This window comes from Amblyraja radiata, chromosome 33, assembly GCF_010909765.2.
Source record: "Amblyraja radiata isolate CabotCenter1 chromosome 33, sAmbRad1.1.pri, whole genome shotgun sequence".
NCBI lineage: Eukaryota > Metazoa > Chordata > Chondrichthyes > Rajiformes > Rajidae > Amblyraja > Amblyraja radiata.
The window spans coordinates 4,211,183-4,227,644 of record NC_045988.1 but is presented as its reverse complement, the minus strand read 5'-3'; the positions used below and the strand labels follow the sequence as shown (position 1 = coordinate 4,227,644).

The 16,462-nt window shown below is 46.8% G+C and overlaps 1 protein-coding gene across 1 annotated transcript in view; it reads left to right on the top strand.

The window, feature by feature from the left end:
* Nucleotides 1-5,736: 5,736 nt before the first annotated feature.
* mcam (melanoma cell adhesion molecule) overlaps nt 5,737-16,462 on the top strand; it is a 91,811-nt gene continuing 81,085 nt past the window's right edge. Inside the window, exon 1 of the mRNA XM_033049743.1 lies at nt 5,737-5,890. Within this exon, the coding sequence (XP_032905634.1) occupies nt 5,800-5,890 (91 nt within the window). The 5' untranslated portion in view covers nt 5,737-5,799. The remainder of the gene's footprint in view (nt 5,891-16,462) is intronic.

Below are 16,462 nucleotides of genomic sequence, written 5' to 3'. Positions count from 1 at the left end.
CTCAATGGGACAGGCAGCATCTCTGGAGAGGAGGAATGGGTGACGTCTCGGGTCGAGACCCTTCTTCAGACTGAGTGTCAGACGAGAGTCGGGTGAAAGGTCTGGCGTTGAATCTGCCGTGGATCCAATAGATAGATCTGTATCTATTTTTATATCCTCAGTTTAGGATCAAAGTATCTTTAGAAGCTAGGTTACACATTGAGGAGAAAAACACTGGCCTTGTCATAGGTGTTAGTGTTCCCCACTCACAAATTCATTTAAGATTGGCCGTTGAATGGACGACAGGGAATGGTGAACATTTCAGGAGTAATTCGTAGGTTCGTGACCTGTGAATTTAATCTTTTGATCGCCCTGTGGTTTCTCACACTGAATCAGAAGCTGCACTAGTGTGACATCTAAATTGTGATGAGAAGATGTGGGTCATTAACAAGAATTACGTATGAGTCATCAACCTTTTAATAAAATATCAATCTTAACTCGCATGCATTGTCATCCACTCTAGAGACACTATTAGCTACCAGAGCAACATTCCTTCAATTATAAAAATTCCTGCCCTTATATTCAATTCCACAAATTAGGGATGGGAAATTGCAACCTTCACGTGGTCCGCCCTGTTTCGACGAATGCTATCAACCCGGCGTGCACAATCAAATAAGATCAAATAGAACAAGTTGTCCTCCAACTTTAGGCTGTGCACGCCAGATGCAAGAAGAAGAAGTCCCTCCCTATTTAGAGTGATTTAGAGTCATACAGTATGAAAACAGGCCATTCAACCCAATTTGTCCACAGCGACCAACATGTCCCATCTACACTAGTCCCACTGCCTGCGTTTGGCCCTCTAAACCCATCCTAGCCATGCACCTCTCTAAATGTTTCTTAATTTCTCTAACTTTTACCAGCCCTTCTGACTTCCCCTCCATGGTCAAATGATGTCCTCCACATGTCATCTGCATTGGCCATTGTTTTGTTTATCAATACTGCATTAGCTAACTTGGGGTTTTACAACAACCTGGCCGTATCATTGTTACTGCTAATATTTCTTTAATTGCTTAACATTAAAATCCCCATCTATACCGTGCAATTCAAACTCATAAGATTGTTAAGGGTTTGGACACCGCTAGAGGCAGGAAACATGTTCCCAATGTTGGGGGAGTCCAGAACCAGGGGCCACACAGTTTAAGAATAAGGAGTAAGCCATTTAGAACGGAGACGAGGAAACACTTTTTCTCACAGAGAGTTGTGAGTCTGTGGAATTCTCTGCCTCAGAGGGTGGTGGAGGCAGGTTCTCTGGATGCTTTCAAGAGAGAGCTTGATAGGGCTCTTGAAAATAGCGGAGTCAGGGGATATGGGGAGAAGGCAGGAACGGGGTACTGATTGGGGATGATCAGCCATGATCACATTGAATGGCAGTGCTGGCTCGATGGGTCGAATGGCCTACTCCTGCACCTATTGTCTATTGTCACATGTCTGGAACAATAGTCCAAAATTCAGTTTTGGAGTAAAATAAATTCATCATTAAACTACCAAACTCCTGTGGCAGAAACACATTGCAAATACCCACAAAATAACCCACTGCCAATACTCATTAGATAGAGGCAGCACAGTGGTGCAGTGGTAGAATCACTGCTTTACAGTGCCATGGACCTAGGTTAGATCCTGACTACGGGTACTGTCTGTGTGCAGTTTGCACGATCTCCCTGTGACCGCGTGGTTTTTTTTCCGGGTGCTCCGGTTTCCTCCCACATTCCAAAGATGTACAGTTTTTAGGTTAATTGGCTTCTGTAAATTGCCCCTAGTGTGTAGGATGTGAAACTGCATTAACATAGAACTAGTGTACGGGTGTAGACAAAAATGCTGGAGAAACTCAGCGGGTGAGGCAGCATCTATGGAGCGAAGGAATAGGTGACATTTCGGGGTCACCCCGAAACGTCACCTATTCCTTCGCTCCATAGATGCTGCCTCACCCGCTGAGTTTCTCCAGCATTTTTGTCTACCTTTGATTGTTCCAGCATCTGCAGTTCCTTCTTAAACAACTAAGGTGAGCGTTAAGGGCCTGTCCCACTTTCACGACCTAATTCACGACCTTTTTTACTCGTGGACATTTTTCATCAGGCTAGAAAAACGCCCCGACCTACTTGATGCCACGAGTACCTATGACTAGCATCACGGCCTGCTACGACCTACCTACGACCTGCTACGACCTCGTGACGACCATGCTGCGAGTATGAGTCAAGGGCAAACTCGACAGAGGTGGTGAATTAGGTCGTGAAAGTGGGACATGTCCTTTAGTCAGCCTGAATGCAGTTGGCCTGTTTCCACTCAGTATCTCGGAACTAGACTACACAATCAGGTACGTTACTTTGGAATAATATTAATAATAATAATAAATACTATATTGATCCCCTCAGGAAAATTCAGATGTCCAGAAGCCCCCAACCAACAAACGCACACATTCAAAACGAACGCAGACAGAAAATACATAAAATACAATGTGGGCACTACCTGAGAGCAATAAATACTTAAAAAGACCAATAATTAACAATTAAAAAATGCAAAAAAAAAAAGCATCCCCTCCAGCCTAGCGGTTCGAATTATAAAATCTAATGGCTGCAGGGGTGAAGGATCTCCTTCAAGAATATTAAGAATAAAGAATATTAATTAACAGATTAATCTTAGCCAGAACTCCCATTCCCTCTTCATTTTCTGTCTACTATTCCAATGCCCAAGTACACTTCTGAATCATCATCACTGCACTGCAAAGTGTTGTAAATGAGATTCGATTTTCCTCCCTTCTTAGCAAGAGACGCTAGTTTTTTTTCATGGATTCCTGGACATCAACATGATCTCACTCCGCGAGCATTGGATAACTCAACGCGTCACCTGTGGTAATGCTGCTGAATCATTAGAGAGCAATCAGCTTTGACATACGACTTCTCAAAATAACGCAGCACATTAGTCCTACTCTCAACATGTCGATTTTTAACTCTGTGGTGAAACAATGAGGTTTCAAAAAGACAGCTGAATGAGACTTCTATTTCAGGTAGCAGAGAGCTGAGGGTAGGATTGTCCCTGGTGGAAAGAGCACCTAATTAATGATGGGCGTTAATGAAGGGAATATGGCAAGTGTCTCATTTGGAAAGTGTGTGCGAGGGTCTATAGAGTGTGAACATGTCTAAGATTATCCATGGTATTAGCTACTCATCATCTTGTCCTATTGATTGGTAGGGATGTGAATGTCAATTAACTTATTGGTAGAAAGAACCATACAAGTGACGGTATGCCAAATATTTACAACAGTGTACAGGAACTGTGGAAAACAGAGGGAACCGCTGCGGTGAAATAGATGGAACCAGAATTTAGCGTTAAGAGGAAAGGTGTATAAGGGCGGCACGGTGGCGCAGCTTTAGAGCTTCTGCCTTACAGCGCCAGAGACCCGGGTTTGATCCTGACTACGGGTGCTGTCTCTGTGGAGTATGTATGTTCTCCCTGTGGCCGTGTGGGTTTTCTCCGGGTGCTCCGGTTTCCTCCCACAATCCAAAGGTTTGTAGGTTAATTGGCTTTGGTAAAACATTTTAAGTTGTCCCTAGTGTGTAGGATAGTGCTAGTGAATAGGAAGAACATGGGTTGGCGTGGACACGGTGGGCCAAAAGGGCCCGTTTCCATGCTGTATCTCTAAAAAAAAGAGGATTGAAAGGGGAAGCTGATTATTAAGTTGAGCTACGTGGATGTGAATAGGGACTAATTGCATTTCCTTTCAACAAAGACCATCTGGGCGGTGTGGAGATGAACAAAGACTGACTGCCCTGATGAATGGGAGGTCCAGGAAAACAAATCTTGTTAAGTTGATGGATGGCTTTGGAAGATCTAGGTTGGATGAATAAGGGCAATGCTATCATGCCCACCTTTTCCATCAGTTAATGATTCTATTAAAAAATGCAGATACATGCATTTGAATTCTCACTGTTAATTGAACCCATTTAGTTTGATGCTTAAGATGAACACAAAGTGCTGGAGTAACTCAGCGGGTCAGGCAGCATCTCTGGAGAAAAAGGATGGGTGACGTTTTGGGTCAGAACCCTTCTTCAGAAGTTTAATACTTGTATTTGAACATCAAGGCCCAAGTGGGTCTTCTTCTTCTTGTGAATGAAACATAAATAAACCAAAGGAATAGTTAGGTCTCAAGCCGGGTGTTGAGCAGCCAGTTTGTTGTCTCTGTTGGCGTCAATGTCTGCTAGGCCCTGACGTAGCTCCATTTGGTGGGTGGTAGAGCAGGCACCCAGAGATGACATGGTTGGCTGTCTGTTGTCCTGCTCCCGCATTCACAGGCTGGGCTTTACAGGAGCCCCCATCTCCACACGCTGGCATTGAAACGCCCAACTCCAGTACGAAGCAGGTAGCTGTTACTTACAGGGTACAGACAGTAGGGTATTAGCCAGGATGGAAATATCAGCCTTGGCCTGTGGTGATGACATTATTATTTTTTTAAACCTAGACTGGGACTTGATTTGAGTTTCCTTTGGTGTAAGAGATGGGCCAATTTGTTCCTAGTTTGGGACTGCGATTGGGAGCTCAGTTCTGGCAATTATGCTGTAAGTGCAAGAAGGAACTGCAGATGCTGGTTTACACCGAAGATAGATACAACATGCCGGAGTAATCCAGCAGGTCAGGCAGCATCTCTCGGGAAGAGGAATAGGTGACATTTCAGGTCCAGACCCTTCTTCAGTCTGTTGGATTGGTGAAGAGGTGTTAGGTCAGGTTGGTGCCCTGCCAGCCACACCTTCATTGTTTCTCGTTGTTAGACAAGGAACACCTTTGATCTTCTCTATCTTTCAGTCTGAAGAAGGGTTCAGACCCCAAACGTCACCTATTCCTTTTCTCGAGAGATGCTGTGTCACTCCAGCTTTTTGTGTCTAGCTTCTGCACCATTGACGAGTAAAATGTTTATTTGTTTCTGCCTTTGTATGTTTTAAGTCGACAATTGTAAATTGGAAGGGGAATCAATAAGTACAATCTGTCGGTACACAAAAATGCTGGAGAAACTCAGCGGGTGCAGCAGCATCTATGGAGCGAAGGAAATAGGCAACGTTTCGTCCCGAAACGTTGCCTATTTCCTTCGCTCCATAGATGCTGCTGCACCCGCTGAGTTTCTCCAGCATTTTTGTCTACCTTCGATTTTCCAGCATCTGCAGTTCCATCTTAAACAGTAAAATCTGTCGCCCATTTGAATAAGTGTCATGATCCCAGAACCAGGGGCCACAGTTTAAGAATAAGGAGTAAGCCATTTAGAACGGAGACGAGGAAACACTTTTTCTCACAGAGAGTGGTAAGTCTGTGGAAGTCTCTGCCTCAGAGGGCGGTGAAGGCAGGTTTTCTGGATGCTTTCAAGAAAGAGCTAGATAGGACTCTTAAAAATAGCGGAGTCGGGGGATATGGGGAGAAGGCAGGAACGGGGTACTGATTGGGGATGATCAACCATGATCACATTGAATGGCGGTGCTGGCTCGAAGGGCCAAATGGCCTACTCCTGCACCTATTGTCTATTGTCTATTGTCATCTCCCTGGTACTTAACTCGCTGAGTTACTCCAGCATTATGTTTCTGTCTTCGGTGTAAACCAGCATCTGCAGTTGTTTCCTACACACCCAGAGAGAGAGGGGGGTTTGGGATGGCTGTGTCTAGCGGAGGCGGGCTAGTGTTGTGGTGGTGGGTGGGGTTTGGCTTGGCACCAGCGCCTCACTTCACTCTAGCGCCGCTGCCTCTCTCGGCTTCTCATTCTCCAGTGCAGGCTCTAGGTGGAAACATGTTTTCGGCGGTGAGAGCGGGGCGGGCAGCGGCGAGCGGCAGCGTGTGCCTAACCCCAGCATTGGTGACACTAGTCCTCACAATCCCAGGTAAGGGAGAGACGGCAAGGCGGGGGGGAGAGAGGTCCAGGCTGGGCTGCGGGATGGAGGCACCTTCTCACCCCCAGGTGCCGATTACCACCGTCTTGTACATTCCGCGGGAAAGGTCTCAGATTAGACCGGGAGAAGAGAAGAAAAAAAGGATTGCTGGAATTTGTAGAATTTTATTGGGGAAAGATTGTTCGTTTGCAGAGAGGGAAGATTTCGATTTGTGCTTGATCAGCTCGCAGGCTTCAACCTTCATGTGCAATGGTGAATGCTGGTGGGAACCTGTTGTATTGAGATGGGGAGACACAAAAAGCTGGCTCACACACACACAGCATCTCTGGACTGGCTGAGTTAGACCAGCGTTTTGTCTTTATCCTCGCTTTAACCCAGCATCTGTAGATCCTTCCTCCACAGCGAGGAGACAGATGGCTGTTGCGTGAGCGCTTGTGCTCCTGTCCCGTCTTGTGTCCTCGGGTCTCTCAACACCAAAAATCCGGCGTGGGTCGGGGTGGATCAGAACTTTTCCTCGAGGTTCTGCGGCGTTTTAAACGCGGAGCCGGGAGGTGAGCGGTAACCGGGACTTGATGCCACAGGAGAGAGAGAGAGGCGAGGCTGTGTTTCTTTCTGCAAGGCGCGGGTGGAGAACTGGGCAAGGACATTAGCGCAAGGCAGGAGACTGAGGAAGGACCGATATATACCAACAGTCTGGGTTCCCAGAAAACCTGGTAGATGCAACAGGGAAAGTCAACGATTTGAGACATTGAGTGGAGGAACAACTAAGGAGGAACATCCGAAAATGATTCTGTTTTGGGAGTTGCTGGAGTCCTTCTTTAGGCTGGCCAATTCACCTGGAGAACTTTCTGTGCAATTTAATCGCCAGGGGGAATATTCCTGTGCTAAATATCAAATCAGATTGTTTGGATTTTGTTAATAAATTCTCAAACTCGGATTTAGTGTTTGACTAATTTTAAATGTTTTATGCCCTTATGAATGGAAACTCAAACTGGGCGAATGGCAATTCATTTGAATTCATCTCAAATAAAGTAGGGGAGAGGATAGGGTGAACGAAGGAGTTGCCTGTGGATATAAACCAGCCTGGAGCAACTCATCTTTGCTTCCTTTTTGTATGTCTATATCTTTTCACCATCTATGTGCATTGATTGTGTGAACGGTTGAGTGTGAGGAGTCTTAAGTCTGGCGATTGCCACTCCCTTGGGACGTGGTGGTTTGAGGACATTGCAAGATTTAAGCAGGAGTTTTATGGCTGTGCAAAAAAACCCTAACCCTTAAAAAAAACAAACCCTCTTTCAATTAATGGTGAGTTTACGAGCAACTGTGAATTATATCCCGTGAAGTTTCAATTACAATCGACACAATTAGCTTCTAAGATGGAGTTGACCAGCCCCACCCCAGAACCTCCACTCTCAGCGATCACTCGCTCACTGCATGTTACAAGAATACAGACAGTTCTAGTCCCTCACACGGAATTTTACTCCCAATTCCCTCCTTCCCAATTTATTCCCATTTGTTCAAGTTGGGATTGCCCCTTGTTGTATCTCCGGTACTAATTTCTGCAATTATTGTTAGCCAGCATCGTCCAATCCAGATATCAACTATGATCCAGTTTGACTTCCACTGTGTGCATTGGTTCTTCAATTCTGAAAATAATTTCCCATTTCTGATTCCCAGCTGAGCATTCCCAGAAAGTAATGCAACTAAAGATAGACACAGAAAGCTGGAGTAACTCAGCGGGATAGGCAGCATCTCTGGAGAGAAGGAATGGGTCGAGACCCTTCTAATGTAACTCACTGGTATTTGTGCTCTGTTTTGGAAAAAAAATTCCAATGGGCAGAATCTCTTTAGTTCTAAAATGATCATTTTTGTTGCAGGCTTCAATATAGTTTTTTTTTATACCCCAAACTCTCCCACTTCCACGCTGCCCGGGTTAGTTGGCAGTGTTGGATGAGTCACTCAGCCTTGAGAGCATCTCCTCTGATGGTCGCTGCGCTGCTCGCTCCTGCCACCAGGGGTCATGTTTTAGGTATTTGAGTAGTGGAGCCTCACTGTAACTCACCCAGACCAGTGCAGCATTGGCCCTGGGATTCATTACAGCTAGTGCCAAATCAGGTACAAACTAGCAACCCTTAGATGGGGAGTAGTACTTTGGGGCTTAACTCGTAGGCTGTGCATGAATGTTCCTTCTTTGAACTATTTTGGATAGTACGTTTCTTTGCAGAATGTTCAATTCCTTTATTATTCAATGAATTTAATGATACTGTATGGTCACATGTACCTACTAGGTAACCCAGGTACAGTGGAACGTTTTGTTTTGTATAAAACCCGGTAAATTCATGCAGCAGACCTCAGCCAGGCAGTACGCAAGTGTCACCATGTCTTACCGCTGACAAAGTCACAAAAGTTCATCGAACAGTCCTGTCTACTGCCTGGTGCATGAGTGGCAGCCCCCCCCACCCTCACTTCCCCCCCCCCCCCACCCTCACTTCCCCCCCCCCCCCACCCTCACATCCCCCTCTCATCAGGGATCAGGGGGTATGGAGAGAAGGCAGGTACAGGATACTGAGTTGGATGATCAGCCATGATCATATTGAATGGTGGTGCTGGCTCGAAGGGCCGAATGGCCTACTCCTGCACCTAATTTCTAAGTTTCTATCTACCGAGTTTGTACGTTCTCCATGCGGTCCACGTGGGTTTTCTCCGGTTTCCTCCCGCTCCACAAAGACGTACAGATTGTAGGTTAATTGGCATTATATAATTGTAAATTGTCTCCCGTGTGTGTGTGTGTGTGTAGGATAAGTCAAGTCAAGTCAAGTTTATTTGTCACATACACATACGAGATGTGCAGTGAAATGAAAGTGGCAATGCTCGCGGACATTTGTGCAAAAAGACAAACAACCAAACAAACTATAAACACAATCATAACACACATATTCTTTTACATAATAAATAATGGAAGGAAAAACGTTCAGTAAAGTTAGTCCCTGGTGAGATAGGCGTTTACAGTCCGAAGCCTCTGAAAAGAAACTCCTTCTCAACCTCTCCGTTCTCACCGCATGGTAACGGAGGCGTTTGCCTGACCGTAGCAGCTGGAACAGTCCGTTGCAGGGGTGGAAGGTGTCTCTCATGATATTGTTGGCTCTGGAGTTGCACCTCCTGATGTATAGTTCCTGCAGGGGGGCAAGTGAAGTTCCTATAGTGCGTTCGGCCGATCGCACTACTCTCTGCAGAGCCTTCTTGTCCTTGGCAGAGCAGTTCCCAAACCAGATGGTAATATTTCCGGACAAGATGCTTTCCACCGCCGCTGCGTAGAAGCACTGGAGGATCCTCGGAGACACTCTGAATTTCCTCAATTGCCTGAGGTGGTAAAGGCGCTGCCTTGCCTTACTCACGAGTGCTGAGGCGTGTGATGCCCATGTCATATCCTCGGAGATGTGGACTCCCAGATATTTAAAACAGTTCACCCTATCCACAGGATCCCCATTTATCCTCAATGGAGTGTATGTCCTCGGATGATGTGCCCTCCTAAAGTCCATGATCAGCTCCTTCGTTTTTTTGATGTTCAAGAGGAGGCTGTTATCCTGGCACCAGAGTGCTAGACCAGCCACCTCCTCCCGGTAGGCCTTCTCGTCGTTGTCTGAGATCAGGCCCACCACCACAGTGTCATCAGCAAACTTAATGTGTGTAAAGTGTGTTAGTGTCTGGGGATCGCTGGTCGGCGCGGACTCGGTGGGCCGAAGGGCCTATTTTCGTGGTATATCCTTACACCAAACTAAACAGCCATGCCACTTTGTGTTGGCAAATTCTGAATTATAGTTTCAAAATGGCACATATCATTGAGGAAATATCTGCAGGTCTGTTTATCTCATTTATAACTATGAAAATGTTAAATTGGCCAAAGTTTACAGTTTGCAAGAAGCCCAGCTTAGATAGCAAATGAAAATGGCTTGTGGAAACTGCGGTTTGTCGTCCAATTAAACAGTATGTTTAATTTAGATACAAAGCTAAAGATAGTGAAACGTCTCATATTCCTTCTCTGCAGAGACGCCGCCTGTCCCGCTGAGTTACTCCAGCTTTTTGTGTCTATCTTCGGTTTAAACCAGCATCTGCAGTTCCTTCCTACACATCCTTGACATTATTTATGTTAAAATGAGAAATATCAAGAAATGTGTACTTTCCTCACGCAGCCGAGGGTTGTCAACATTAATGCTTGAATTTTTGGATCTGAGCCACCCTTGAACATTCCAGGGCAAGCACTGAAAAATAACGCCGGTTCGATCCTGACCTCGGGTGCTGTCTGTGTGGAGTTTTACGTTCTCCCTATGACTACATGGGTTTCCTCCTGGGGCTCCGGATTCCTCCCTCGTCCCAAAGACATGTGGTTTGTAGGTTAATTGTCCTCTGTAAATTGCCCCTAGTGTGTGGGGGGGAAAAGGGGGATCACACAGAACTAGTGTGATTGGGTGGTCCATGGCCAGCATGAACCTAGTGGGCCGAAGGGCCTGTTTGCATGCGGTATATCTACACAAAAGTGAAGTTAGCAGTAGAATTATTCTGGACATCTTTTATTATGTTCTTGAAATACTTTTCTCTCCTACATCAGCAGTTTATGGTGTAACAGAACAAGAACTACAATGTATCTGCCAATCTTGCCCAACTCCGTTCTAGAACAAAAATGTTTTATCTCTCGAGGGGATGGATGGACAAGTGACGTTTTGGGCCGGGACCCTCCTTTTTCAGTCTGTAGAAGAGCCCCGACCTTAAGCTTGTCCATTTCCTCCACAAATGCTGTCTGACCCACTGAGTCTTGAGGGGTGGCGAGGTGGCGCAGCGGTAGAGTTGCTGCCTTACAACACCAGAGACCCGGGTTCGATCCTGACTAAGGTGCTGTCTGTACGGAGTTTGAGTGTTCTTCCCGTGACCGCGTGGGTTTTCCAAAGACAACTCCAAAGACGTACAGGTTTGCAGGTTAATTGGCTTGGTAAAAATGTCAATTGTCCCTAGTGTGTGTAGGATAGTGTTAACGTGTGGGGATCGCTGGTCGGAGCAGACTCGGTGGGCCGAAGGGTCTGTTTCCGTGCTGTATCTCTAAACTAAAACTTGGCTTGTAGGAGTGGGTTGTTTGCAAATGCTGGCACAGCAAACAAGTGGGGGCTGTTTCAGGCCCAACCGCTCATTCATTTGGGGATGAGGGTGACCCGGGCTGAGACACGAACAGTTGGCACAGATAGACTTTCACGTGGAACAGTAAAATGTCACGCTCAATCAATCCTCAAATACCCATCTTATCCTAGTCTCCAGCCTTTAATGCCTGAAGCATCCATAGATTTACAATAGGCCTCTCTTAAATGTCACTCTCCAACCCTCCCACCTCCACTCAATCACTATGATCACAGCCACATGCTTCTCTCATTACAGACCTCCGCACTGTGCGTCCTTCCCCCAATCTCCGTCTCTCAGGATTACCCAGCTGCAGTTCTGGACTAGTCTGACTTCCGTGTGCACTCTGCCTTAGTGTGATGTGCAAAGGAATGCCTTACCCCGTGACACATTGATTCAGATCTAGGCCGGGGGCTAGGTATTTGGAAAGACTACGACATTCACCTTTACTAGTGGAGCAGGGTTAAGGCTGCGACTCTACCTGCAGAAGGTGCGAGTTGTCTCACTCTAGTGTGTTCTGGCCACATTGCCCTTTGGAGCAGGATGGATGTAGGAGCATGTGGGATGGGCTCCCCTTCACAGCCATTCGTCACCCCCACTCACCCGGCCATCTCTTTCTCAAGGCGCTTTGTGTGTCCTCCATTCACCCCAGTCCTCATGCTCACACTGGTGTGACTGACCCACTGCAATCACCACTAAAGCACTGGCTTTTTAGTGCAGGTACACAAAATTGCTGGGGAAACTCAGCGGGTGCCGCAGCATTTTGTGTACCTTCGATATTCCAGCATCTGCAGTTCCTTTTTGAACGGCTTTTTAGTGCAGCTTAGTTCAGAGATACAGCGGGGAAACAGGCCCTTCGGCCCATCGGGTCCGCACCGACCAACGATCCCCGCACACTAACACTACCTTACACACACTAGGGACAATTTTACATTCATGCCAAACCAATTAACCTACAGACCTGTACGTCCATGGAGTGTGGGAGGAAACCGAAGATCTCGGAGAAAATCACGGCGAGAATGTACATAAACCGGTACAGACAGCAGCCCTGATCGGGATCGAACCCCCCGGGTCTCTGGCGCCGCAAGGCAGCAATTCTACCGCTGCGCCACCGTGCCGCCCTTTTTAAGTAACCATGTTCCAACTGCAAGCTCGCCCTAACGCCAGACATGAATTCCACCGTAATTTGGATATCAATCTGGATGTGGTTCGCAAGAAGATGTGTACAGGTCCACCGCCCATTTACCGGCAACCGATGGTCTGGCACTTCCTTTAATCTAGGAAAAACCACGATAGCGCGCGGGTGAAATTCCCATGGCCTCCGGAACTAGTTCACAGGGTGGCCACGGGTGGCATTGCGTGTGGCTCCGTCCCGAAAGAGGATGGATGCATCTGCAGTTGATCATAGAATCATAGAATCATAGAAAGTAGGTGCGAGAGTAGACCACCAGGTCCGTCGAGCCCGCACCGCCATTCGCTCATGGCTGAACACTAAACAGACACACTTACCCACAAACAGTAGACACAAGACACAGAACACAAGACACTACCCTCCCCTTTATACCGCTATCACCCCTCTCCACCCCAAGAACCGCGTGATCTCCTGGGGGAGGCAAAAAACCGGATAAAAACCCAGGTCCAATTCGGGGAAAAAATCCGGGAAATTCCTCTCCGACCCCAATCCAGGCGATCGACACTTGTCCAGGAGATCACTCAGGTCTTACTATACTAACCATACCTAGGTCCATATCCCTGCCCTCTCCCCGTAGCCCCTTATCCCCTTGGCAGCTAAAAAACCATCTATTTTAGACTTAAATATATTTAATGTTTCTGCTTCCACTGCTCCCTGGGGCAGTGAATTCCATAAATTAACCACCCTCTGGGTGAAGAAGTTCTTCCTCATCTCAGTTTTAAAAGAGCCCCCCCTTATTCTGCAACTATGTCCCCTAGTTCTAGTTTCCCCGATCATTGGGAACATCCTCGGTGCATCCACCCGATCAAGGCCCCTCACGATCTTATATGTTTCAATGAGATCGCCTCTCATTCTTCTAAACTCCAAAGAGTAGAGTTCCAGCCTACTTAACCTTTCCTCATATGTCAATCCCCTCATTGCAGGAATTAATCTTGTAAACCTTCGCTGCACTGCCTCCAGGGCTAGTACATCCTTTCTTAAGTATGGACCCCAGAACTGTACACAGTATTCCAAAAGAACCAACCAAGTGTGGAGTCCCGCAAGGTTCGATCTTAGGGCCCTCTTTATTCAACATCTACATGCTCCCACTAGGGCAAATCATGCGAAATAATAATATTGACCACCACTGCTATGCCGATGACACTCAAATCTATGTAGCGCTATCACCAAATGACTATCGCCCCATAGATCTGTTGTGCCAGTGCATTGAGCAAGTCAAAGACTGGATGTGCCAAAATTTTCTCCAACTAAATAAGGACAAAACGGAGATAATTGTTTTTGGTGCTAAAAAAGAAAGGCTTAAAGTAACCCAACACCTTCACTCTCTGTCCCTGAAAACTTCAAACAAAGCCAGAAATCTTGGGGTCATTATGGATTCAGATTTAAATTTCGACAGTCACATCAAATCAGTAACAAAATCGGCCTACTATCACCTCAAAAACGTAGCAAGATTAAGAGGACTCATGTCAGCTCAAGACTTAGAAAAACTTGTACATGCCTTTATTACTAGTAGGCTAGATTATTGTAACGGTCTCCTTGCAGGTCTTCCGAAAAAAACTGTCAGGCAGCTACAGCTTGTTCAGAACGCTGTTGCTAGAGTTCTAACAAAGACCAAAAAATTTGAACACATTACACCAATTCTTAAACCCTTACATTGGCTCCCTGTATGTCAGAGAATTGATTTCAAAATCCTGCTGCTCACCTATAAATCACTACATGGTTTAGGACCAAAGTATATCACTGACATGCTTCCACTATATAAGCCTTCTAGACCGCTAAGATCTTCTGAAACCAATCTGCTAGTGATTCCCAGAGTAAATACAAAACATGGGAAAGCAGGATTTAGTTACTATGCACCAAATAGCTGGAATAAACTTCCTGAAGATTTAAGACTTGCCTCAACTTTGACCACTTTTAAAACAAGACTGAAAACTTTTATGTTTACTTTAGCTTTCAGCTAAATCTTAACTACATTGCACTATTAACTTTTGCACTTTTTACAATGCATTTTTAATTTTGCTTTTCTTTTCTTTTAGTTCTTCTATTTTATTACATTTTATTATTTCATTTTATTGTATGACATGTTTTTATGTGAAGCACTTTGAGTCTGCCTCGTGTATGAAATGTGCTATATAAATAAAGTTGCCTTGCCTTGCCTAAACAATTGTAAACACACCTGAACCCATCTGAAGCCCTCTAAACATCTCTAAACCGTTTAAACCCCCTAAGGCCGGCCATGCACGCACACACAGACGCATACACACAAACACACACACTCAGTCACAGAGACACAATCGCATACACTCATAAACACACACACACATTCAATCTTTCAAAGTGCCGCTAATTTTATTAGATGTGTGACACTTTCATATAGTTTTTCAAAATTTTAGTATATCAAGCATTTAATGTTTTTTTTTGGTTAAAGACGAGCATACTACACGAAATATAAACATACATAAATTTTTACTTTTCTAGAGTAGGGGCCCCGCCATCAATTTTCTAATTGGGCCCCGCAATTCCTAGCACCGGCCCTGCCCGTACGGGACCGTCCTTGTCCCGTATTTGACCGCTGCTACTCGGGGACTGTTGGATAGGACCCCGCCTCGCCCGTCCCTGACGTAGTGCAGCCCATGGAGTGCAGCAGCAGCAGCAGCGCCTCGCCCGTGGCCCCCGTCGGTCGGTCGGCAGCCCGGCCAGCTGTCCGACCTTCAGACCTTCGTTGACCGCCGACACCACCACCACCCCTCCTTCTCACGGGCCGATCATTGGTTCACGAGTTGGACGGAGCGCCGGACTGTGCGGGCGCCCCCCACCCCCCCCGGGCCAAAACTCCTCAGCTGGCCCGCCAGCTGGGCTTTGTGTGCAGTCCTGCACCCGGGGCCAACTCATCATTCACCCAGACACGGCCCAGTCGGTCAATGAATTGCCGTCGGGGAATTTGTCCCGTATTTTGACGCTTTTCTCCCTTATTTTGGGAGCGGGAACGTTGGGGAGCCTCGTAGGAAGAAGTTACTCCAGCACTTTGTACCTGTACACGTTCTCCACAGAGATGCTGTCTGACCCGCTGAGTTACTCCAGCACTTTGTACCTGTACACGTTCTCCACAGAGTGGGGCGCTGACCTGTGCGCGGCCAAGCAGTTGTCTGTCTTTTCACCGTTTTATGTTTATTTTTAGTTAGTTAAAGTGTTTTGTTTGGAGGTCTTGACTTTTTTGTGTGGGGGGGAAGGACCCTACCTGGTCGGAGAGGCAGCTTTTCTGCGGGCTGCAGCTTCGACCCGTCCTCGCGGCCTACCAGCGGGCCTGAGCGGCGTTTCCTGTCGGGGACCGCCCAGAACCTCGGCTTCGGCGGCGGCACAGCGCTGGAGCGCTATCGCGGAGCGGGCGATGCCTTGCCTGGGTCGCCATGCTGGAGCTCCGGTGAGCTGAAGATCGCTGAGGAAAACATCGCGGAGCTGCGGGACTGTGGAGCGATCAGCTGCGGGCGGCGGCGCTGAACTTTACACCGGGAGCCTGGGATCTCTAGATGAGATCGCCAGTAGTGGAGCTCCAACCGGCGCGGCCTTGTCGGCTTCGGAAGCCGCGGCCTCCAGTGCGGAAGCGGCCATTCCAGGGTTCCCAAGCCGCTGAGAGGACTCTCCCGACGCCGGAGCAACATCACCCGGCAAGAAATGCCTGTAACATCGGGCCTCCGTAGAGGCAACTGTGGAGGCCTCAATAGGCCCGACTATGGGTGAACTGGGGTTGGGGACTGGACTTTGTGCCTTCCCTCATGGTGGGAACCATTGTGGAGGGATGTTCTTTATGTTTAAAACTCTTATTAATGTTATGTCTGTATTCCTTCTTTATGTGCTGCAAAATGGCAACAAGCATTTCACTTCACTACACCTAGGTGTATGTGAATGTGACCAATAAAATACCTTTGATACCTGTGTGTAGAGCTTGAGAAAAATGTGTACACTTTTTGCACAGTGCCAAAAAAAGTCACAGATTTTGTTTCAACACTAGCTGCATGTACACCAGCAAGATTAAATGAGTGATTGTTACATGGCACAAACACTGCTTTGGGGTTTACATCTAGAATACGTTTCTGAACACCATAGTTGCAGCATTATCATATCCTTGTGCATAGCAGTACTCAAGTTTTAGACCAAACTCGCAGAACTGGGTCTCTGCGCATCCCTCTGCAACTGGATCCTCGACTTCC